We start from the raw sequence: 24,195 nt of genomic DNA, 5'->3' as shown, positions 1-24,195 counted from the left end.
AATAAGGAGACAAAGACAACCATCCAGGGGATCTACCATGCAATGAATGGGAGTTCTAGAAAGAACAGAGAAAATAAAGGAGAGAAAATTAGCAAAGAAATAAAACAGTGATTTTTTCAGAGTAGAGGGACATGAGTCTTCAGAATCAAAGGGCCCACCCAGCGGGTGCCCAGCCAAATGATGATGGAAAAACACACTTCTGGGAGCATCACTGTGACATTTCAAAACACTAAGTATGAATTAAAAAAAAGTTATGCTTTCACAGGTAGGGAAAATAGATTGTCAGCAAAGGAATGAGAATAATATTAGCATCCAAATCTAATCAGTAACAGTACATGCTGAAAGCAATACCTTCAAAAATCAGAGGAAAAAATGTTTCTAACATAGAACTCTAAAGCCAAACCATTATTGAAATATGAAGGTAAAATAATGACTGCATTTTTAGGCATGCAAAGACCCCAAAATTTACCTTTCTTAAGAAGTTACTCGAGGATGTTCTCCAACAAAATGCATGATGTATCAGTCAGGATTCTCAGATGCAAGTAACAGAAATGAACTCTAGTTAACTTAAGCAGAAAAGGGATTTATTGTGAGATTAGCAGGTAGCTCACAAAAGTCTGGAGATCGGGCTGAGAAAATGGGGCAGGAACTAGGGAGGCTAGGCAGGAGGAACCACAGTTAAGGTCCCACTGCAGGAATGGCATGGTTAGAATTATGGCTACCGGTACTTCTACTCCACTGCTACCCATCACAAGCCACTTCAAATGAACTCTACCCATCCTTAGTCTTGTTATTTTGTTATTTGTTGTGGACTTCAAGGTTGAGTTAATCATAATCTTCAATTCATGGCACATTATTATCATCAATCCATTGAAGGCTGCTCTTTTACTTTATCTTATTATTTTTTCCACAGTCCCTATCCTCATTCCCATTCTCTTGCCCCCTTAAGCGAGCCTCTGTAGTGTAATTAATATGTACATCCTTTTAACCCATCTTCCATATGTTTATTTAGATATATGCATATCCATGAAAATATATAGTGTTATTTTACATTTACGTAAATGGTTTATGCTAAATTTAATTCTGTTTTTTACTTTTTTCACTCAACACTAGGTTTTGAAGACCTATCCATGTGGCTATATATAAATCTAGTTTATTACTCTTAATTGTTTTATAGTGTTCCGTCCTATGAATATACCACATTTTGTTTATCCAGTCTCATGGTGATGGACACCTGGGTTGCTTCTAATTCCTCATTACCACAAACGATGCTGCCATGAACAACTTTAACTATGTTTCCTTAGGACCTGTGTGAGAGCTTCTCTAGAATATATACCCAGAAGCGGGATTGCTGAGTTGTAGGGTATACACACACTTAATTTCATGAGGTACTGCCCAACTGCTCTCTGGAATACCTGTCCCAGTTTATACTCCCACCCATGGTTGTCCTTTTCCTCACATCCTCATCAGCACTTGATAATATCTGACTTTCTATATGTTACCATTCTTGTTGTAATTTCTCACTGTTGTATTAATTTTTATTTCTCTAATTATCAGTAGAATTGAAAAATCTCAATATATTCAAGTTTCTCCTTCTGTAAATTACTCTTCATATCCTATGCCCATTTTCCTACTGGATTTACTATCTTCTTTTCCTATTTATTAATCTTTTGTCAGTTTTGCACATTACAAATATACTGTCCTAATCTATCATCCTTCTGTTAATTTTGTACATCTCTGGCTTCTTTGTGTTGCTGACTCTGGATTCAAAGCCATCAACAGAGTATTCAGCCCTTTTTGCCTGGTGGGCAGGGAAGGGAAATATCTGACCACCTTCAGTTTCCATAGTAGGAAGTGGGGCATTGCTTGCCGCCAAGACTCCCACTAGGGGAGAATCCCCCCCAAACAGCTGGGGATTTAGATGCTAAGGAGCACTAGAGTTCACTCCTTTGGTTTTCCAACATCCATATATACCCTTCCTCCCATACTTCTGCTATAAAAATATGCTTCCACTTAATATAGTGCAAATATACCTCATATAACCAAACATGCACTCATCCCATTTCCAAAGGGAGATAACCAAAAGCCTTAAATTAGAATAATTATGAATAATTAGAATTAATAATGATGATGATAATTAGCATAATTAGAATGCTTTAAGGTGAAAGCAATAGAAAACCCAAATCAAACTGGTTTAAACAGTAAATACAATTTATTGACTCAACTTAACTGAGGATTCCATAGACAGGGAGACTTCGGGCATGGTATGATCAGAATATAGTTCCGTTTCTCTGTCATTCTCTTGGCTCTGCCTCCTCCATTTATCAGCTCCATCCTCAGGTAGGCCTTCCACATGTTCACAAGATGGCCAACAGCAGCATCCAGGCTACATGCTTCTTTGTTCATATCCAATGGAAGATAGGCCACCTCTTCCCTTGAAAGCTGAACGAAAGTCCTAAGCTTCATTGTGATTGGATCATCCCTGAACCAATCATCACTGTGGTGAGGGGGATGAAATTACTCAGATTGGTTTATATCAGTAGAGGCCTATACCTAGAGCTTGTGGCAGGGTCAATCCCACTCAAGTTGCACAGTTGTTAAACAATGGGGGAAGATTGGAATGGATGTTGGAGAACAACCACAATGTCCACTACGAGGGAGCAGACTAAGAAAGAGGAAGATATGGGGTCCAGGAAAGATTGGGTCCAACCCAGAAGAGTAATGAAGGAAAGTCCCAGGATGACAGCTTTATCACATGCCTACAGAGCAATCAGTCCAAATTGGAGCAGGAAGACGGAGGGCTCCAGGTGGAAGGTATCTGGGAAAAAAGGGGATTCAAATGATTTTATACTTTCCTTGAAAATTTGTAATAACTAAAGAAGGTGATAAAGTCAGACAATGCAAGGAAAAAATAAGAAAGGCAATTAGAAACTTCAGGGGAAAAAACTGTAAGAAAAGAAATGTAGGGCTGGCCCGTGGCTCACTTGGGAGAGAGTAGTGCTGACAACACCAAGTCAAGGGTTAAGATCCCCTTACTGGTCATCTTTTCTTTTTTTTTTTTTTTTTTTAAAAAAATGTAATCCTAGTACACTAATTGGATCTTTTTTTTTTTGTCTTTTTTCGTGACCGGCAACGGATCGCAACCCTCAGTGTCGCACCCGTACCGGACCAGGACCGGCAACGGGATCGCAACCCTCGGCGTTGCTCCCGCACCTTGCTCAGCCAGCGGGCGGCCGGTCTGTATGTGGGATCCGAATCCTCGGCGGGAGCGCCACCGCACTTCCCAAGCGGTGCACTGTAGCAGTGCGCCTCTGGGCCAGCCCCACACTAATTGGATCTTTATGGAGCAATACTCATATTTACACAATCATAATAGCGTAGACACTTTATTAACTTTAAACTTTTAGAATGACCTATCAACAAAGCATGGATGACTTAGTTATGGTTACAGAACAGAATGTAAATATTGTTAACCTTGTTAATATAAAAGTAAAAGTACAGATGACAAAAGTTAAGAGATAGAAAGAGAACGTATAAGTCTATCAGTTAAAAGGTACAAAGGTAAGGAAATAGAGGATATCTAATTATTGACACCACTATATTGGGGGCATGGGAGGAGAGCAGTTGGATAGTATAAATGGCAGAAAGTCAATAGATAATGACTAAAATTGATAAAGAAGTTGATAAATAGAAAAATCTGTATATTAGAGATATGAAGATAATTACCAAAAAAAATGAAAAACAGTTAAAAGTAGACTAGTAGATTTCCCGGTCAAGATGACAGACTTATCACATGTTTATCTCCACTCCCTCCTGAGACCCTGCTAAAATGATCATAAAAGAATTTTTAAAAAGTGTAAAAACACAATGATGAAGAGAATAGGAGCAGGTCCTCAGCAAAAGAGAGATTTCAACAAATTTCTGGAAGATACAAAGTAAATGGAGGAATGGTGACTGATGAAACATGGTGGAGTAAGCCATAGCCTAGAGTATGCATGGAGGTGATGCCTCAGAGGGGGAGTTGATCTTTCTGTGCAGAAGCCTGGAGTGTCTTGGATCTTGACAATGCCAGGTATGATAAAAGGTGGGAGTGAGATGTGGGGCTGAAAACAGGGAGTTTAATTGGAAGGCTGTATATCAAACCATCAACCCACACCCTTGTGCACAACTCACAGCAGCCAGGTGTCTACCTATTAGACAAAAATCAGAGTTCTTCTCTAAGGAATCTGAACAACCTCAGAGAAAAGATCTTGGCATTCTGGCATTCAGGGAATCTGCATCATAGTACTTAGTTCTCCTCCAGTCATCCCAAAGGAAAGCCACCAGTTGCCTAGCCCTGTCCCCATACACAGAACTTCCAATCAGATTTTTATTGCTACATTCTTAAATATCAGCAAACAACCATTGATCACCAGGCATTTGAGAAAAGACTGAAACTTGAAAGAAAGAGACCAAAATAAGCAAAGGAAAAAAAAATCCCAAATGAAATAGATATTTCAAAGAATAGAAGGAAATATAAAAATACCTCTATTATTCTCAGAGAGATTAAAGATGATAGTGCATCTGTAAAACAAGAACAGGATGCTATAAGAAAGGAGAAGACAACACTAATGCATATTTAGAAATTTAAAATGTGATTTTCAAATGAAAAGAAGTGCAATAGGATTGGAAGATCAAGTGAAATTTTCTCCCAGAAAATAAACAAAAACAAAAGGAAGAGAGGGAGAAAGCTAGGAAGGGAAGGAAGTGGAGGAAGGGAGGAAAAGCAGGGGGAAGAACGAGATGGAAAGTACGAGAGAATGAATAAAAAAATTACAAAAGATAAACTCAGGAGGTCTGACATCCAACTTCAAGGATTTCTAGAAAGAAAGAACAAAGAAAATGGAGAAGAGGAATAGATCAAAGAAATACAAGCGTACTTCAAAAAGTTCATGGAAAGATCATATTATCTTTTTATTTTTCCACAAACTTTTTGAAGTACCCTCATAATATAAGAGAATTCTCCAGAATTAAAGGACTTCAAAATAAAGGGATGTAACAAATGGCCAGCACAACGAATGACAAAAGATTCCAAACCTAAACATATAATTATGAAATTTTAAAACACCAAGAATAACATTCTTTAAAAATAATAAGGGGGTAGTGGTGGATGGAGTAGAAGTACTTTTCCCTATTCTTCCCACTAAGTAGAGCTGAAATTCTTAGACATTATATATATACATAAGAAGACTGAAAATGGACAGAAGGCAGCAAACTGGGTAGGGAATTTGGTAGCAGAGGAGTGACATGGTGGTGAATTCCCTGAGTTTGTTTTTTACCCCATCTATCCCAGACTTAGGGCTGAAGGAACCAGCAATTAGATAACAACCACTCTACCACAACCAAACATCATAGAAGAAAACTGTGGCCCTGCTCCCACCCCAACAGCAAAGGCCAAGACGGGGGAGCCTAGAATTCCACCATCACTGGCTGCAATGAGTTGCCCTCTCCCTTCCCACTGGGGTGGTGTCAGAGAAGTTTTGGCAACTAGGACTCCTACCCATACCTGTCAGTAACAAGGAAACACTTACCCCCACCCCCACAATATCAAAGGACACCAAGTGGGAACCTGGACTTCCACACCCACTTGGCAGTAATAAGGCATTATACCCTCTTCCACTGCCAGAGTGGTGTTTGAGGAGGCAAGCTAAAACAGAATATTTAAATAAGATCCAGCATCTTATAAAACAATACCAAAAATGCCCAGGTTTCAATAGAAAATCACTCATTATACTGAGAACCGGGAAAATCTCAACTTGAATGAGAAAACACACTCAATAGACACTAACACTAAGACGACAGAAATGTTAAGATTATCTGACAAGAGTTTTTAAGGAGCCATCATAAAAATGCCTCAACAAACAATTTGGAACATGCTTAAAACAAATGAAAAAGTAAAACCTGCCAGCAAAGAAATAGAAGATATAAAGAAGAGCCAAATGGAAATTTTAGAACTGAAAAATACAAAAACCAAAATAAAAACCTCAATGGATGGGCTAACAACAAAATGGAGAGGTGAGAGGAAAGAATCAGTTAACTTTAAGACAGAACAATAGAAATTACCCAATCTGGAAAACAGAGAGAAAACAGACTGGAGGAAAAAAACTAACAGAGCCTCAAGGACCCTGGACTATTACAAAAGATCTAACATTTGTGTCATTGGGGTCCTTGAAAGAGAGGAGAAAAAGCAATGGAGAAAGTTACCCATAAACCCATGAGACTCAGACTGATATCAAACTTCTTATCATCAAAACTGTATGCTAGAAGAAAGTAGAGCAATACCTTCAAAGTTCTGTGGGAAAATGACGTGGAATCCCAAACTTTATAGCCAAGTGTGAGAATAGGATAAAGATATTTTCAGACACGCAAACACTCAGGAAGTCTACTTCCTACATAAACTTTCCAAGAAAGTTACTTGAGGATGTGCTCCATCAAAACAATAGGAAAAACAAGCAAACAAACAAAAACCCCAGGAATCAATAAATAGTGGATATAACCATGGAAAGCAGTGAAGGGAAGTTCCAAAATGACAGCTATGCACCAGGCCTTAGGAAGCAACTAGTCCATATTTGAAAGGGGTTGAAGGTATCTAGGAGGAAGGCCTCCTGGGGGGCAAAAAGTAGACTTTATGGGATTCCTAATGTAATGAAGATTTTGAAAAGAAAAAAAGAAATATGTGACAAAGTAAAATAGTGAAAGAGAAAATGATTAGAAACTTTAGGAAAAAGAAAAAGCTACTACAAGGAAAAATTATAAAAGTACATTGCTTGGCTTTGCCATGAAAAATATTTATATAGTCATATTAACAGGTGTTTATTCCTTTTCAACTTTTAGAATCAGACTATAGACAAAATACCAAAAAACTCAATCATTATTACAGAACAGAATTCAATGTCATCAGCTTTGACAATATAAAAAAACAGATGACAGAGGTTGGAAGGTTAACACTGGGGAAGAGGGCTAAAGGAAAGGATATTCTCTCATCTAACAAAGTTCTGATCAAGAAATATTGTCTCTAGTTCATGAAACAAAAAATAAAGTGTTACTTAAATTCAGAAAGCTAACCAATAGAGAAACTAAATTATATTAGAAGCAGGAGGACATCATAGCAGGACATCAATGGGTAACGTCTGAAATTGATGATAAAAAAAAATTGCTCACATATCATATTATTTAGGTATGCAGATAAGAATCAGAAGAAATAACTAAAAGTGGTTGCTAAAAGTGAGAGTGGGGGTGGGGGATGTGTAAGGCAGTACTCTTGCTTTTTATAATAAGTCCTTCTGTACTGATTTGAGTTTACTGATTTTTCTTTTTTTCTTTTTTTTTTTTTTTTTTTTTTTTTTTCTTTTTCCGTGTCCGGCAACGGATCGCAACCCTCAGTGTTGCCCCCGTACCGGACCGGGGACCGGCAACGGGATTGCAACCCTCGGTGCTGCTCCCACGCCTCGCTCAGCCAGTGAGCGGGAACCGGTCTGTATGTGGGATCCGAACCCTCGGGCGGGAGCACAGCCGCGCTTCCCAAGCGGCACACTATCCATGCGCCACCGGGCCGGCCCTTGAGTTTACTGATTTTTCTAAATAACGTGCCTGCATTACTTCTATTTTAAAATGAACACTTGAGAAAAAAATTAATTTTAAAAAGCACAAAAAAGACACTCCTGCCCACAACCCTCCCTAAATTCCCTTGTCCCTCCAGACCTGCTGCAGCAGAATATATTATTTTTCTGAGAAACCTTGCAGTGTCCCTTCCAGCCTCTCCTTGAAATGCAGCCTCTGCTCCAGTCAAACTGGAATATTTGTTAGCCCAAACATGGCATATTACTCCTACCTCCTTGCTTATTTTCATGTCTTCTAGGCCCGGAAAGCCCTTCTTCCCTATCTCTACCAGTTGGAACCCTCCCTATTATTTAAGGCTCAGCTTAAATTCCACCTCCTCCAAAAATGTCTTCCTTGTCCCCTGGTAGAACTTCTCTTCCCCTCTTCGGGGGCACCCAAATGTCTTTGTTCATGCCTCTAATTATGACACTTACATGTACTTTCTTCAAGTACATTATTTAGGTCAGTGTTTCATGCCAACTTTCTTTCACACCAGCTACCAGAGTAATCTTCCTAAAATACCAATCTGACTCTGTTACTCTCCTGTTTCAACTCCTTCTGTAGCTTCCCATTGCTCATAGGGTCAAAGCTAAGCTTGGTAGCCTGAGTTCCGTCACTTCTTCCACTGCATGAGACAATGCCCAGTCCCCACAAAACCCTTGCACTTTCACACTCTTCATATAACTTTGCTTAGGCAGCTCCTCTGCTTGAAATGTTCTTTCCTACCTTTCCACGTGATAAACACAAACTCCTCTTTCAAGACTCAATTCAAGTGCCCCCTCCTCTATAAAGGCTTTCCTGAGTACTCCCTCCAACTTGCCCCACCCCAGGGAGAACCATCCAATGCTTCCTATATGCTCACTTTGCCTCATTTACATTTCCATTATATCATCTGCCACACTTAGTGTACTTATCCGCTTACTTCTCTGAATCCCCAATTAAACTGTGAATTCCTGGAAGGCAGGAAGTATATGTTATCCCCAGAACCTAGCACAGGGCCTGACCCACAGCAGGAATTCAACATATGCTTGCTGAACGAATGGATGGGAAAATGATGCATGAGTGAATACAGGAACGAACAAATGAGCAAGTGAATGTTTATATTAATGCATGAATAAGTGAATAAGTGAATGAGTTATGAGTTAGGGTATGAATAAGTGAGTGAATGAATGAATGATGAGTGGATGAATGAATGAGAAAAATAAGCCAATAAGTAAATGAAGTGAGGGCATGAGAGAAAGAATGGGTGAATTCCCACCTCTGTATCTTGCTTCAAACCCACCAGGAAGACCTTCTGCCCTGCTCTCCACCCATCTAAACTGCACACCATAGGGTTAATCTCTTCTAGATTTCAAGGAACAAAAACACACTCAGGTCAGTGATAGGGATTTATTAAATCATTCACAGGGAAATAAGGAAGACAAGAACAGCTACACAGGCAGCCTCACAGAACAAAAACTTGAAAATGGTTCTTGATCTAAAGCAGCTCTAGAGCCTGTCTTATCTTGTCACCCCCTCAGCTGCAGGCATCTGTTGCTCCCTTCTCTGGTGCTTCCCAAAATGGTGACTCAACTTTCTAGCTTTATTTATACTCCTCCTACTGCTGACTAATTTCTTTCTGCTCCCCTCATTGCTAGCCCATGGCTTTTGCTGCCTCACAGTTCTTCACCAGGAAGAACTAGGCTTCCTGGTTCTTGCAGCTTCATAGCTCTTGGGGCTTCAATTCCTATTAATCCACAGCTTGTGTTGTAGCTTCTGTTGCCTCTAACTCCTGCCTCTTCCGTTCCTGTTGCTTTGCTGCCACGTAGCTCCAGCTACCTTGTGGCTCTTGCTGTATCACTTCTGTGGCCTCATGGATCTCTATTCAAGCCTTCTGCTGCTTCATGGATCTCAGTCACGGTTTTGTCTCATGGTTTGTTTCTTGTGGCTCTTGCTACATTGTGGCTCCCATTGTTTCATGGCTTTTGCATCCTTTTGACCCATTGTTGCCTTGCCGCTTCATGGCTTCTGCTACCTTGTGGCCCCATGATCTCATGATACAAATGTCTCATGACCTTTGCTGACTTAACGACTTCTGCAGCTTTTTCTTGCTTTTGCTGTTTGTTTAGTTTCTGGCCACCTCTCATCCACCACTTCTGCCTCATTAGATTCTAATTAACTGTTGACTTCTTTTGAATGCCTCACATTCACCCTCACTAAAAGAAGATCTGTCTCATGCATTTGCCATTCAATACATGCCACCCGTGAGGTGGAGTTCTTACACCAATCCACCTAACCAGCCACTGGCCAGCCTAGAGATTGGCTGTCCTTGAGTCAAATACTATTCAAATCTAGCCACCTGTGGTCAGGATTGTGAGGTCACATGGTACAGAGCATGGCAACTTATGCTAAAGAAACCCCTCAGAAGGGACTGCGGGCATGGCAAGTTTGCCGAGGGTTTCCAGAAAGGGGCAGTGTAATTGGCAAGCATCTTGTTTGGCCTATCAGTACACTGACCTTCAAGGCTCAACCTAAGTCCCACCTTCTCCCTGACCACCTCTGCCTGTCCTGATCTGCAATGGGATAGCTCAAGATCAAAGCTCTAGAGGCAATGTGGAAAGGGAACTTAGGTTCCAGCTCTGGCTCCAATACTTCATAGCAGTGGCATCTTGGGAAGTTAATTCCCCTTTGAGGGCCTCAGGAGGGGGTTGGGCAAAATGTCCAAGTTCCTTTACAGGTCTGACATTCTGGGCATCTCACTATGTTAGTGTATAAGGGATGTGAGTCTTACCTGGGAAAGCCCCCCCAAAACATCTCTTGAAGTAGGAAAGAAGGAGTTGGAGTCCTGGCTTGGAAGAGCCTCACTGCACATAGGAGGTGCTTAGCCAAGATTTACTGAACTGGATGAATCAATGGCTGGGGAATGGGGGGAAGAGTGGGAGACCACACAGCACACAGAATGTTTAACTAACTTGAGGGAATTATTCCAGCTACTGAGGAAGTTGGAAGGAGATTCTGATTCAGAGATGGATGAGGAAAGAGACAACTGGGATAGGGTAGGAATCCTGGCTATTCATGGTACTCATTCTATCCCTTCAGTCACCCTCCACATCCAATAATCAGTCACCAAGTCCAGTTCATCGTCTTCCCTTAACAGCTCACACCTTATCACCTCCAATCCATTCCTACTGCCCTTGCCCTAGAACAGGCCTCCCTGTCTTTTCAATAGTTTCCTAAGGAATCTCCATCTCCATTCTCTCTCAAATGCATTCGCTCATGCATTCATTCAAAAACTTTTTGGGGTGCCTGTTTTGTGTCAGGCACTGTGCTTTTTGCAGGGGATATACTGGTAAGCAAGATATCCCCAGGCCCACCCTCGTGCTTACAGCTTATTCAGAGACAAAATAAACAAATATAATAATAGTGTGAGAAGTTGAACAAGGAAACTATAGGCATGGGCGCATACAGCCTGAACATCTAAACTAATCCATTTCCACACTGGCTGGCTGGCCAGGAACAGGTTTGTTAAATTCACATCTGAGTCCCCCTTGCTTAAAACCATTTCATGGCTCCCACTGCCTTCGAGCTTTGGTTCCCAAACCTGGCTCACTCTAGTCACGTAGTGACCTTTATAAGCACTCAAGATTCCAAGGTCCCACCCCAGACTTAGTGAAACTGAGTCTTTAGAGGTTGGGGCCCAGCACGCACAATGTTTCTGGTTCACTTTGGGAGCCACACTGTCCCACAAGATAAATCTGAACTCTGTAGCAAGGCACTTAACTACCTCTCTAGCTTTTCTTGCTGCTCTTCCACCTCCCCAGGAATCTTCACAAACTGCTTTGCTATATCTTGCCTGCAGGTCTTTTTGCATATAGTTTCCACTACCTGGGAACTCCTTCTATTTCCTCAACTGGCTCATTCCTACCAGTCTCTCAAGACTCAGTTCAGGAGTCATCCTCTAGACCAGAGGATGCCCTCCCTGAATCTCTAAGTTAGATGCCCCTCCTGTTCTTCTGTCACAGCACTGATCACATTGTATGGTTAACAGCTGTTTTACAAATTGCCCCCCCCCCCCACTAGACAATGAACTCTTCAACTGCAGGATAAAGATTTTATTCATCTTTGTGTTCCTGGTGTGCAACACTGTGATTTCCAGCGTGAAGTGCCCAGTTAAAAGTAGATTCTGTTGTGGAGTAGCTTCAACTTCCAAGACCAAAGCTACTGGGTCTAGAATATAAGGGAGTCAACCTAGTCCCTCTAAGCCCTAAGGATTCTCCGATAAAGCTTGCTCTTGGAAACACACCAGTGTCCCCCCTCCTCTGAGCATAGCCTTCACTGACACTAGTTGCCTTGCAATGACAGGAGGCAGTAGGGCACAACAGGAAAGAGCAGTAGGCAAGCACTAGGAGATCTGAGTGGAAGTCTAGACTATGCCACTACACCACTGGAATCTTGGACAAGTCATCTCACCTCCTTGATCCTCAGGTCTTAAGTCCTTGATACTCCTTTGTAGCACTTGTATTCCTGTGTGCCAGGGCCTTAGCCCAAGGCACCTCATGTAATCCTTTCCATCCTGTGAGGTAGGGGTTAGTTATCCAGGTTATTGTTCATGCCTACTGAATCAGATTTCCAGAGGCGGGACCAGAGCAATTTATTTTTAAAGAGCTCCACATCCTTTGGATGTGGGGGTGCAGCAGAGAACTGCTGCTTTTCATTATGAGCCCTTCTGTACCACTATTCTATTTTTTACCTGTTTTACCTATTGCTTTGGTTTTTGAAAAAGAAAAAGGCTTCACAAATGATTCTGATGTGCAGTCCAGGTTGATAACCACCCTTATAGTGCAGAAAGCACTAGAATGAATCAGAGGACCCAGGCTCAAACCCAGGACGTTATCTGGCAGGTGGGTTACTTAACCTTTCTGGGCCTCAGTTTCCTCATATGTAAAGTGAGGAGAATAGCAATTGCTACCTTTAAAGGGCTGTGGTGATCTAGATGCCAGCCAAATGATGTATTTCATTTAATCTTCTCTTCACTGCTGCAAGGTAGGTGTTATCTGCTTTTATAGATGAGGAAACTGAGGCTCAGAGTTGAAGGAACTTGCCCAAGTTTCTACAGCTAGGATTTGAACCAGGTCTGACCCCCAAATTGAGCTCTTCCATATGTCAGCATTCGCCAAATAATGGCACATGTACCACTGGTGGTATGTGACTTCTTTGGTTGAACACAAATTTATTTTGTTTTGATAGTTAACACCTTTTAATATGTATTAGAAAAATACATGATTAGCGCATAAACTTGTGATTGCATGGATATCACTACTTAGGATGAAACTGATATAGATAACAATGTTAGACCTCAGATCGCCTCAAGAAAAATACTGAGTAAATAGTACAGGAGGGCAATTTGGAAGTATCTATTAAAACAAGTATATAAATATCCTATGACTCTAATTCCACTTCTAGGAATCAACCCTAGGTAAATTTTCACACATACATGCACACACTTGCACACAGGTACAGGGATGCTCCTGTGTAATATTTTGCAACAGCAAAAACTGAAAACAGTCAATGTGCATCACAAGAGAAATGGGCAAATAAAATGTGGTAGTCATATGATGGCAATCTATACAGCAATCACAGAGGATGGACTGATACATATTTAACAACATGCACGGATCTCAAAAACACTGTTAAGCAAAGAAAGCAAACTGCAGAATATACCATTTGCATTAAACACAATATTTCCAATGAATTCATATATTTATGTAAAAGTATTAAAGTCTAGATGAAAATACAACAAATTTAACAGCAGGTAAGAATCATCAGGAGGGGGAGTGGTTGGCGGTTGAATGAGGATACCTGTATCTGTAACAATCTAATTCCTTAAAAAAACGGATTCATGCATTACTTGGGTAATTAGAACTGACTTAACTTCAAAAAACCAAAAAGCAACATACAGATTAAGACAAAAGTCTGGTGGCATATGTGAGTAAAAGCTGAACTCACCACAACAGGCTTTGATACCTCTGCGCAGTCCTTACAGCTAATGTTAATTCCCAAAAGGAACCTCACACATTAGGCTGGGAAGTGGCCCAGGCTACCTCTCCCCTATTTCCTCAGAACCCAGATTGCGGTCCAAGCACCCTGTTATCATACCCGGTTGAAAGTATAGGCTTCCTCAGGCCCTCCTTACCAGGTAAACCTCATCATTGCCCTGGAACTTTCCCAGTAACCAGGGCATTCGGCACCTCCCAGATTTGGAGGCTCCTTCTGTCCCAACAGCCGGGATCAGAAGCCCTCAGGGGTCCAGGTATGAGAAGGCTTGTATTCTGAGAGGTTGGCAGCTAGTGGGATCCAAGCAGGAATAAGGCCTCCAGTGAGAAGCTTGACATCATTAAATCCTATGAGGTAGGTAATATTGTTAGCCCCATTTTATAGATGAGGAAACTGAGGCACAGATAGGTCAAATGACTTGCCCAAGGCCAAACAACTAGTAATGATCAAAAGTGGGATCAGAATCTATAACTGTCCCCAGAGCCCATGCTCTGTTCCTAGTGCCTGACCAAATCCTACCAATTTGTCAAGGTCCAGCTCAAATGTGACCTTCTCAAGAAGCCTGGAGGTAATCCTCCTCTTTTCAAATTCAAAGTACAGTCATCCATCAGCATCCGCAAGGGGATTGGTTCCAGGACCCACACAGATACCAAAATCTGCAGATGCTCAAGTCCCTTATATAAAATGGTGCAGCATTTGCATATGACCTATGCACATCTTCCTCTGTACTTTAAATCATCCCTAGATACAATGTAAATCCTATGTAAATAGTTGTTGTACTGTATTGTCTTTAAATTTGTATTCCTTTCTGTTGCATTACTTTTGTTTTTTTCCTGAATATTTTCAATGGCAGCTGGTTAAGTCTGTGGACACAGAACCTACAGGTATGGAGGGCTGACTGTACAAATGATGTCCAGCTAACCACAGCAATTCATGAACCCACTGACTCTCCTAAGCCAGGAGGATAAAGATCATGTCTGATTCAACTCTATTCCAAGCACACAGGCTGACAAACAGAGGATGTTCAGTATGTGTTTGATGAATACATGAGTGAATGACGGCAGTTTCAGGTGACTGCTTAAAACTCCTATGAGGTCCCAAGTACCTTTGCCCCTCTAGGGTGCTGTCATCCTAAGCTCTCTTGGAATCGGCCTAGGCTCCTCCTAAAACAGGTCTCCAATATCTTGTATTATATTACAATCACACCCACATGCACGCCTGTGGAAACACATACCCCCACACACACATACCCACACACACAGTGGGCAAAGGACCTAAGGGACCCATGATTATGGGTGATAAGGGCGAGATTGGGGAGGAGAGATGGACAGATGGCCCTGTTCAGTTCAGCTCAGCTCAGCACCTCCTTCCAGAGGCCAGGATGCTCCCTGTAGCTCAGGAATTTTTGCTCCAGACCTAATCACCTCTGTTCCTCTTCGTGCTTGACAGCAGTGCTTAAATCCCATGACTATACCAAAAAGGGCCAGGAGACAGAGGAAGGCTGGGAGCCAAATATCCAGAGATTGGGAAAAGGGCAGCTTAGGGATCCAGATAGGGCGGGAGGGCAGAACTACTGCTACTGCTCATTTGGGTTAGGGTTGGCATCTGGGTACTTGGTGAGGTCGAAGGTCAGGACTTTGCTGATCACACAGTCCCCTTGCTGAAGGAGGAGAGAGAAAAAGAAAAACAAAATTGTAAGGAGAGAAGAGGGGTCTAGCACCCCAGGACTGGGACCTCAAATCCTCCTCCCTACATTACCTGCCCAAAGCCCAGGCAATGATCCTCTCTGGGGTTGCGAGGATGTGCTCAGTCCCATGTGCCTTCTCTCCCTGACTACCTCTGCACTCTCCTCCTTTCTCCACTGTCTGGCTTCCTCTGCCTGGCCTTTCCACCTGTCCCCAAATGCAATGGCCCTGCCGGCTGGGCTGGCTAAGCTTCCACGGCAGGGCTCCAAAAAGCCCAGATGGCCATTCAGGACCTGATTCTCTATGCTTCCCCCCGCTCTCCTCCACTGCAGCCTTCCCTTCCTGCCCTAGGGAGTCAGGCAGGGAGTGTGGCTGGCTCCTGAGCCAGGCCCGCCCTACCTCAGGATAGACTCCAATGAGGCTCTCAGCCTTGGTGTAGAACTCCTCCTTGAGAGAGATGACGATGGCCTGGAAGTTGCAAGTCGACTGCTCCTTGATGTAATTTGCCACCTGTGGGAGGGGCCGCCGGGCACTTAGCAGGGCTCAAGCCCTAACAATCCCCTGCGTTTTCCAGTCAGAACCAGTAGGCAGAGGGGGTGGGTAGGTGTGGAGGGTGGGGGAAAGAGAGGATGAGAGGAAGCTACTGACTACCACAGCGTGGATGACCCTGGGCCCAGCCTCCCAGGCAGAGAACAGGCAGCAGGAATGGCTAGGGCACACTCAGGAGTTGCTCCCTGAAACCCAGCCCCAACCTGGGGGCCTCCCTCCCGGTGCCCACTTTCCTTGCACCCACCTTGCCAATGTTGGTGTTATCCAAGGCAGCATCGATCTCATCCAGGACGAAGAAGGGGGCTGGCTTGTAGCTGGGAGGGAACCAGTAGGTAAGCTGATACTGAGGGGGTTGAGGGGGCGGCAAGGTGGGGTGGGAGAGCCCCAAGGCCAATCAGAAGGCCAGCTTCACTCTCCACTTCTTCAGAAACTAAAAAAACCCAGGTCTTAGTGTTGCCTGAGCCCCTAAAAGCCAATACGCCAACCAAACTCTCCTCTGCACCCAGCCTTTTGCTCCAGGATCCTGCAGAACCACAAGCATGGTCCTCTCAAGAGTTTCAAGGCTGGCTGGAGAAATAGGCTCTGGCCATAATGACCAAGCTACTTACAGGTCCACCCCATCCCAACACTCACCATGCTTTGCCATGCCTCCTTGTCTCTGCACATGCTGCACCCTTGGCCTAGAATGCCTGCTGGTCTCCCTGGCAAACTTCTACCTGTACTTTATATTTCCTACTCAAGTGTCTCCTGCCCTTAAAAGCCTTGCCTGGCCCACCCAAACCCTTCCCTGCACTGGGTTGTGTCCCTCCTCTGTGTATCCACAGCACCCACGCTCACCTGGTTACAACACTTAGACACCATAAACAGAAAGTGTGCTAACTTCTACCTGACTATGAGCTTCTCCAAGCCAGAGACTATGTCTGACTCATTTGTGTCCCCAATCCCTCTACAGGGTCTGGTACAGAGCAGCACTCAAGAAATGCTTATGGAATGATGCTGCACAATCAAGCACTAAGCTGTGGGGATTAGACCTTAAGTACTACTGGTATTCAGGAAGGGGAGGTCAGGGTATGACACTGTGGCCAAAGAGGGCTTCCTAGAGGAAGGGTAGGAGAAGGAGGAGGTGTGAAGGGATGGAAACAGTCAAGCTAGATTTGCATGGAAAGAGCTTATTAGCCAGCAACCACATGAGCAAAAGCTTGGAGGTGGGACTAAATACATGCAGGAGCCAGTGAGGACATGCCAAGTGGATGAGGGTAGATGGGGAACACAGGTCGAGAAAAACCAAGGCCAGATATGCTGCGGTAGGCAGGGAAATAGGGATGAAATCCAGATTCCACCAGAATATCTTCACCTCCATAGATCTCTGCATATCCCTGGGCCCCAGAGCCTCTGATGGCCTCAGTTCAGTCTCTCCACCAACTGCCCTGGGGGACAGTCTTACCTGTGTATGGCAAAGAGCAGGGCCAGAGCTGCCACTGTCTTCTCCCCGCCTGACAAGTTGTCCATAGGCCGGAAGCGTTTGCCAGGAGCCACACAGTTGTAGTTGATGCCATCCAAGTAGGGCTCCTCAGGATTCTCAGGCCCCAGGAATGCCTAAGGGAAGGCAGATGGGTTAGGATCTGGATCTGAGCCTGGATGGAGTTGGGGACGGGAAGCCTAGAGGGAAGGGCAACTGACAATAGTAGGAGCCAGTTGGGTAAGGGGCTCCAGCCTACCTGGGCACTGCTGTTGCGGGATAGGGCCTTATAGATCTCATCAATGTTGGTAGCCACAGATTCAAAACAAGCATTGAAACGGTCAAAGCGCTCCTTCTTGATCTGTTCAAATGCTTGCTTAGCCTTCTTTGCTCGCTTTCGGGCTGCCTCAAACTCTGCCAGAAGGAAAGACAGGTGACCCCACAGTGCCCTGGCTCTGCCAGGGCTGAGGATCACACCCTGGCAAGAATGACCTACAAAAGACAATCCAGAGGAGGGACATCCCACAGAAGGAGAGGAATGCCTGAACAGGTTCCCAAGAAGAGGGTCCCATAAGGTACCTGCATTCAGTGGGCAAGCCACTGGATACAGGGTAGAGGAACATGGGCCTGGACCCACATAAAAATGGATTCCTCTCTAGGCTCTACCAGCAACCAGCTGTGTGACCTTGGGCAGGTCATTTACCCTCTCAAAACCTCAGCAGTTTTCCACTCTAAAGCAGGTATGATAACCCCCACTGTTTAGGGCTCCTGGGAGTTTTAAGTAAAAAAGTATGTAAAAACAGGAGCTGCTGTGATGTATAGCAAGCCATTGGCATACCTCCAGCTTCCGGCCCTCATCTTAGGCCCAAACAGAAGGGTAGATCTTACCATCTGAGGTCTCTTGGAACTTGTCTCGGACACTTTCCAGCTTTTCCATGGCCTTCATGTTGGGAGCAGCAATACGCTGAAGTACACTCTGTTGCTCATTCAGTTTCTGCTGCAGTGTGTTCATCTCCTGCTTGATTTCCTCCTCAGCCTGGGCATCCTGTAAGCCCCAGGCCCAGCAACATCAAGGGCCTGGCCCCTACATCCAGGCCCAGACAGAGATGATTGACCGATTGGAGCCTGGGTGCCTGTTCTCATGAAGAAGGCAGGTTCTTCTTCCCCAGCTCAGCTCCTTCCACCAGATCCTGCCCACAGTAACCATTCCCACCATCCCTGGATATTACAGGCTAACACCACCTTTTCATTTCTAGCCCTTCTCCTAGGCCCTGTCAAACTCTTTGTCTCAGGAGGAGCAGCTGGTAGTGCCCCTCTCTGGCTCTCAGCCCAGGCCATGAGCTAGCACCATCCCAAGGTGACCTACAGGCTCCTACACAGGCTGCTCTGGACTCCATCTACAGCTTCACAATGAATAAGGCAACTCACGTTTTCTGCTTAGATCACTACATCTGAGCAAACTCCACCTGAGTTTGGTTTTAGGTCTTATGGATATTGCAACGCATGTCTGGGCTTGTGCCTTTCTGCCACTTTTAGTCGATAAATATTTACTGAATGCCTACCAAGTGCCAGGCACTAGGGCCATCATGTCCTGTGAGCCATGGTTCCTGTGCTCACAGAGCTCAAGGGTCTAACAGAGGAACACGTATAAGTAAACAATCAGAATACTGAGGATGAATGTGAAAACAACAATAAGCAGACAGTGTTGAATCAGCACACAAGAAAGGCACCTAACTCAGACTCTGGGGCTAGGGAAGGCTCCCGAGAACATGTTTAAACTAAGGCCTACAGGATAAATGAGTGAGGACAGAGAGAAGTAACAGTCTTCCATGCAGTTGGGAATATCATAAGCAAAAGCCAGGGGGGTTTGCTCATGGTTAATTCATTGAATAGAAAGCAATTCAAAAGCAATTCAATAAACTTCAAAAGCCCCCCCCACAATCCAATATGGCAGTAGCAGCAATTGTATGTGTGTGTGTGTACATGCACAAATACAAGTGTGTTGGGAGAAGGCACAGAAAGAGAAGAGGATGTATAGATAAGCAGAAGCCAGATTATGAAGGGCCTTATAAGGTTTTTAGACTTTATCCTGAGAGAGGGGAGGACATGAACATACAGGTTGAGCATCCCTAATCCAAAAATCTGAAATCCGAAATCCTCCAAAATCTTAAACTTTTTGAACACCAACATGACCCTCAAAGGAAAGGTTCATTGGAGCGTTTCGGATTTCAGATTTGGGGATTAGGGATGCTCAACTGGTATGTATTCTGCAAATATTCCAAAATCGGAAGAAACCTGAAATCCGAAACACTTCTGGTTCCAAGTATTTTGGATAAGGGATAGTCAACATGTATTTTTTAGAAAGCCCTTCTGAAGATCTTTATACGCTGCTGTGGAGAGGTCTCCAGGATAGGTTTTTAAGCAAAATAGGAAAGGCACACAATAGTATGCTATCTTTTATCTAAGAAAAGGTGGAGGGAATATGACTATATTTGCATACGGATATATTTGTATTTTAAACACACAACAAAAAAAGGATAATCCAAAAGCTAATTAAAAGGGTTGCCTATTGAGAAAGAGAGGTAAAGGGGACAAGAATGGAAGTTAGAGTTCTCTCCATGTGCCTTGTTTTATACTTTAGAACCACATGAAGATGTTATATAATTATAAAACAAAATTAAATCAAAATGTGAAAACCACTGGGTAAAAAATTGTTGGGGAACAAGATATTCACAAGATGCCAAAACATCACCCTGAAGATTGCAGTGGATACATTCTGACATGATGTACCTCTGGGCAGGATGCAACAGAAAGTACACAGCGTCACCAAGAAAGTGTTCTTGCCAAACAATACTTAACCTGAATCCATCGGGCCTCCAGGCTAGACCAAATTTCCAACTTGTAAGAGATACAAGGGTTGGAATAACAGGTTAAACAATACTATAAAGAAACCAACATATCCATAATGTGGGACATTTTCTAAGACAATTCACAGATTCTTTGAAAGATAAATGCCATGAAAAAAAGGTGAAGGGACTATTCCCTATTAAAAGAAACTGAAGAGACATAACAACCAAAAGCAATTCATAAATCTTGATCAGATTCTAGTTCCAAAAGGAAAAAAACCTATAAGACATTTTTGGAACACCAAGAGAAATTCAAATATGGATTGGATACTAAATATTATAAAATAATTACTCATTTTCTCAGGTGTAATATGAAATTCTGGTTATACAGGAGAATCTCTTATTTTTAGCATGAAGTATTTAGTGTTGAAGAATCAAGAAGGCTGCACTTCCTTCAAAAGGTTCAGTAAAAACAAAAAAAAGTGTTCATGTGGTGGGGTGAGAAGGAGGGAGGGAAGAGAGATGAGAGAGAAAGCAAATGTGGTAAAATATTCATTGGTGAATCTAAGGTGAAAGGAGTATAGGTGTTTTGTTCTATTCTTTCAACTTTTCTGTAGGTTCAAAACATTTCAAAATTACAGTTGGAAAAAAAAAATCAAAACGCTAAAAAGAACAATCCCTAAAAGTTGAAAACAAAATAAAACAAAGAAACCTAACTATATATTAAGCTGGTTAAACACTTTGAAAAATAGGCACACGACTATACACATGCCCAAAGAGCCTTTAAGTTGCTTAATGACAAAAAGAACCTCAAGGAAATCTTAAACTATTTAAAACTGCATCCAATAATCAAATTGTTACTAATAATATCTTATTATGATTTTCAAACTATTATATACAGAGTAGGATAAAGCAAATATACTATTATGTTAGTGTTGCTAGGAATTAAGATATTAAGCAAGAATAACTGGAGACTCAAACATGATCTAATCAATGATAAACTGTGAAAGTATTACAATTTAATCAGAAGTATCCATATGAACTCAAGATATATTTTCCCTTCAAAATAAAAATGTATTTAGTAGCCCAATCTACTGAAAAGTTATAGAAACAATGACCAACTCAGCAATCATGAGCATTCCAGTGTTCATATGGTAGTTGCTAAATAATAGCATCTCCTACTAAGAGAAGTCATAGCTTCCTGGAAAAATGGCTGATTCCAGGCCTGGGGTGGGAAATGTAGAAGATGAGCCTGGACATATCACAAAGTGAGGAAGATTTCAAAGACAAGGGTTGTGTCAAAATGATTTAGAAGACAACTTCAATGAATTCCATCAAGAAGAATAATAACCACAACAGACTGAAACACACCAAATGTATTTAAATTCATAAATTCATAATGATATGAAAATAACTCTGGACATATCTTGAGAATGCCAAGGAACCAAGTATTTTAAAAACCCAATAAAGGGAAATATCCTGCCTTTCTTATATAAACTGTACCACACAGTAACCAAATAAATGATGAGAGAAGTATCTCTCAATAGTATTCCAACTAATAAACAAATGATGAAATAAGATCACAATTTTGCAACCCCTAATGAATTAACAGATCTAGGCAATGATCATCATGGCTGCAAACCACACAAAAAGAGCCACAACCGGACATTATGTACCTCCTGATGGAAGTACCACCACCACCTGTGAAAGAGTCGTGACCACAAGCCAACACCAAAACTTGAATCTAATCAAGCCTATCAATCTGTGCCGTCCAATATGGTTGCCACTAGCCACATGTGGCTACTGAACACATGAAATGTGGCTAGTGCAACTGAGGAACTAACTGTAAGTCCTAATTTTATGGAATTTTAGTTCATTTAAATTGAAAACCTTATACTCAATCCAGTTACTGGAAAACTTTTATTTTGGAACAACTTGGGTATGTAGGTCTCCTGTTTCAATTATAAATTTTAGGAAATCTAAATACAGATCAAGTATTTCTGAGGAAATTTTAGCATCCAAACTGAGATGTACTGTAAGTGTAAAATACATACTGGATTTTGAAGACTTAGTACAAAAAAAGATCAAATATCTCATCAATAATTTTTATATTGTTCACGCACTGAAATGATACTGTTTCGGATATACTGGGTTAAACATAATATAATATTAAAATTAATTTCACCTTTTTACTTTTTTTAATGTAGCTATTAGAAAATTTAAAATTATACATGTGGGTCACATTTTATCTCTATTGAACAGCAATGATCTATATCAAACTACCCACTTATAGGAAATACAGAGGATAGCAGAACTATTTTGTTTTGGGGGGACATTTTAAATATGATAGGATACAATCAGCAAAGTACAGAATGTGGAAAACCCTTTGGGAAAAACGAGTCAATTTCTTCAACAACCAAAAAATATTGCCAAAAAAAAAAAAAAAAAAAAAACAGATGGAATCCTATAGATTAAATGAGACAGGAGACATATTAACTAATCGCTTCACCAATCCTATCTATCTACCTACCTGTATATCATCTTATTTGGCTCCCAATTCAAGCAAGCAAACTATGAGAGAGAGCACACACACAAGAGAGCATGTGTATGAATCTGAGAGAGAGAGAGTGTGTGTGTGTGTGTGTGTGTGTGAGGGGGGGAGGGAGGGGGGTAGAGAGCAAGAGAGAGAATGAGAAATGAGAAGCAGGACATGTAAGACTAATCATCGTTTTTTTTTTTTTTCCTTTTTGTCTTTTTTTTCGTGACCGGTAAGGGGATCGCAACCCTCAGTGTCACACCCGTTGTGCGACTGGCAACGGGATCGCAACCCTCAGTGTCGCGCCCGCACCTCGCTCAACCAGTGAGCGGACTGGTCTCTATATGGGATCCGAACCCTCGGCAGGAGCGCCGCCGCACTCCTAAGTGCCACACTCTACTGAGTGCGCCACCGGGCTGGCCCCTAATCATTGTTTTAAGGAATTATTACTTTAGGTATGATAATTGTTCTAATTTTTTTTTCTTTTTTTTACTCTGCCTATGCTCTATAAGGCTCTATTTTTTCTTTTAAATTCTTCTCTCTTTTAGTGATACTTCTTGCAATATTTGCAAATGAAATGATATGATGTCCAGAATTTATTTTAAAATAACCTGGGAGAAGAGAGGGAGAATGGAGTGGGTGTGGGTAAAACAAGTTTGGCCATGAGTTGATAGTTGTCGAAACTGGTGATGTCTACATGAGGGAGCACTGTACTATTTTACTTTTGCACATGAAATTTTCCTTACTGAAAATCTAAAAATAGCAACAATAACAAAATAAACTTGAACTAGCTCCCACTGGCCAAGGATGGGACAATTTGAACATCAAGAAAAAAAAAATGACTCCAACAGACTAAAACATATCGAATACATCTAAAACATATCGAATAAACACTTAAGTTTATAATGAATACAAACTAAAAATCTCACTGGTCATCTTTGAAGGTTATAAGGGCAACCAATTCATTATTCTGAAAGCTGGTAAACAAAGAAAAATGACTTAGTATTTATCCTACCTTTCCTGTACTAACTGTTTCTCAAGGGAACTAAATAGTGGATGTGGGAAAGTTCTTTCTAGAATTCCAACTAACAAATGGAGGACGAACGAAAAAGTTAGAAAATTACCATTGTGTAACCTTTAACGAGTCTAGACAATGACCTTCAACAGCTGTAAGGCTAATGGAAAACTTTGTAAAAGTGGATCAGGCTAACAACACCTGAACCTAGTGATCATGGTTGTTTTTCTTTTTTTAATTTTGTATTATATAAATCACCAAACATACACAAAAACTCAGAATAATATAACAAAACCCCATGTACCTATTACCCAGTTCCAAAAAGTATCAACTTATGCCCAATATTCTGTCATCTATACCTCTCAACTCCTTTCTATACTCCATTATTTTAAAGCAAATTTCTTTTTTTTTTTTTTTTTTTTGTTTTTTTTCCG

The 24,195-nt window shown here is 42.0% G+C and overlaps 1 protein-coding gene across 4 annotated transcripts in view; it reads right to left on the bottom strand.

Annotated features, from left to right (window-relative positions):
* Positions 1-24,195, bottom strand: part of SMC1A (structural maintenance of chromosomes 1A) — a 52,102-nt gene that overhangs the window by 1,972 nt on the left and 25,935 nt on the right. Inside the window, exons 20-25 of one of the 4 annotated variants that reach the window (XM_008574726.1) lie at positions 18,253-18,409; positions 17,624-17,778; positions 17,350-17,501; positions 16,150-16,219; positions 15,756-15,866; positions 470-566 (exon numbers count right to left, since the gene is read on the bottom strand). In XM_008574726.1, the coding sequence (XP_008572948.1) occupies positions 483-566; positions 15,756-15,866; positions 16,150-16,219; positions 17,350-17,501; positions 17,624-17,778; positions 18,253-18,409 (729 nt within the window). In that variant the 3' untranslated portion in view covers positions 470-482. Of the gene's footprint in view, positions 1-469; positions 567-12,816; positions 15,332-15,755; positions 15,867-16,149; positions 16,220-16,257; positions 16,336-17,349; positions 17,502-17,623; positions 17,779-18,252; positions 18,410-24,195 lie in introns of those variants that run through there. The other 3 variants (XM_008574725.1, XM_008574728.1, XM_008574727.1) reach the window with 3 other exon arrangements.

Source organism: Galeopterus variegatus, unplaced genomic scaffold, assembly GCF_000696425.1.
Source record: "Galeopterus variegatus unplaced genomic scaffold, G_variegatus-3.0.2 Scaffold1094, whole genome shotgun sequence".
NCBI classification, from domain to species: Eukaryota; Metazoa; Chordata; class Mammalia; order Dermoptera; family Cynocephalidae; genus Galeopterus; species Galeopterus variegatus.
This window is presented reverse-complemented; position numbering and strand designations above follow the sequence as displayed.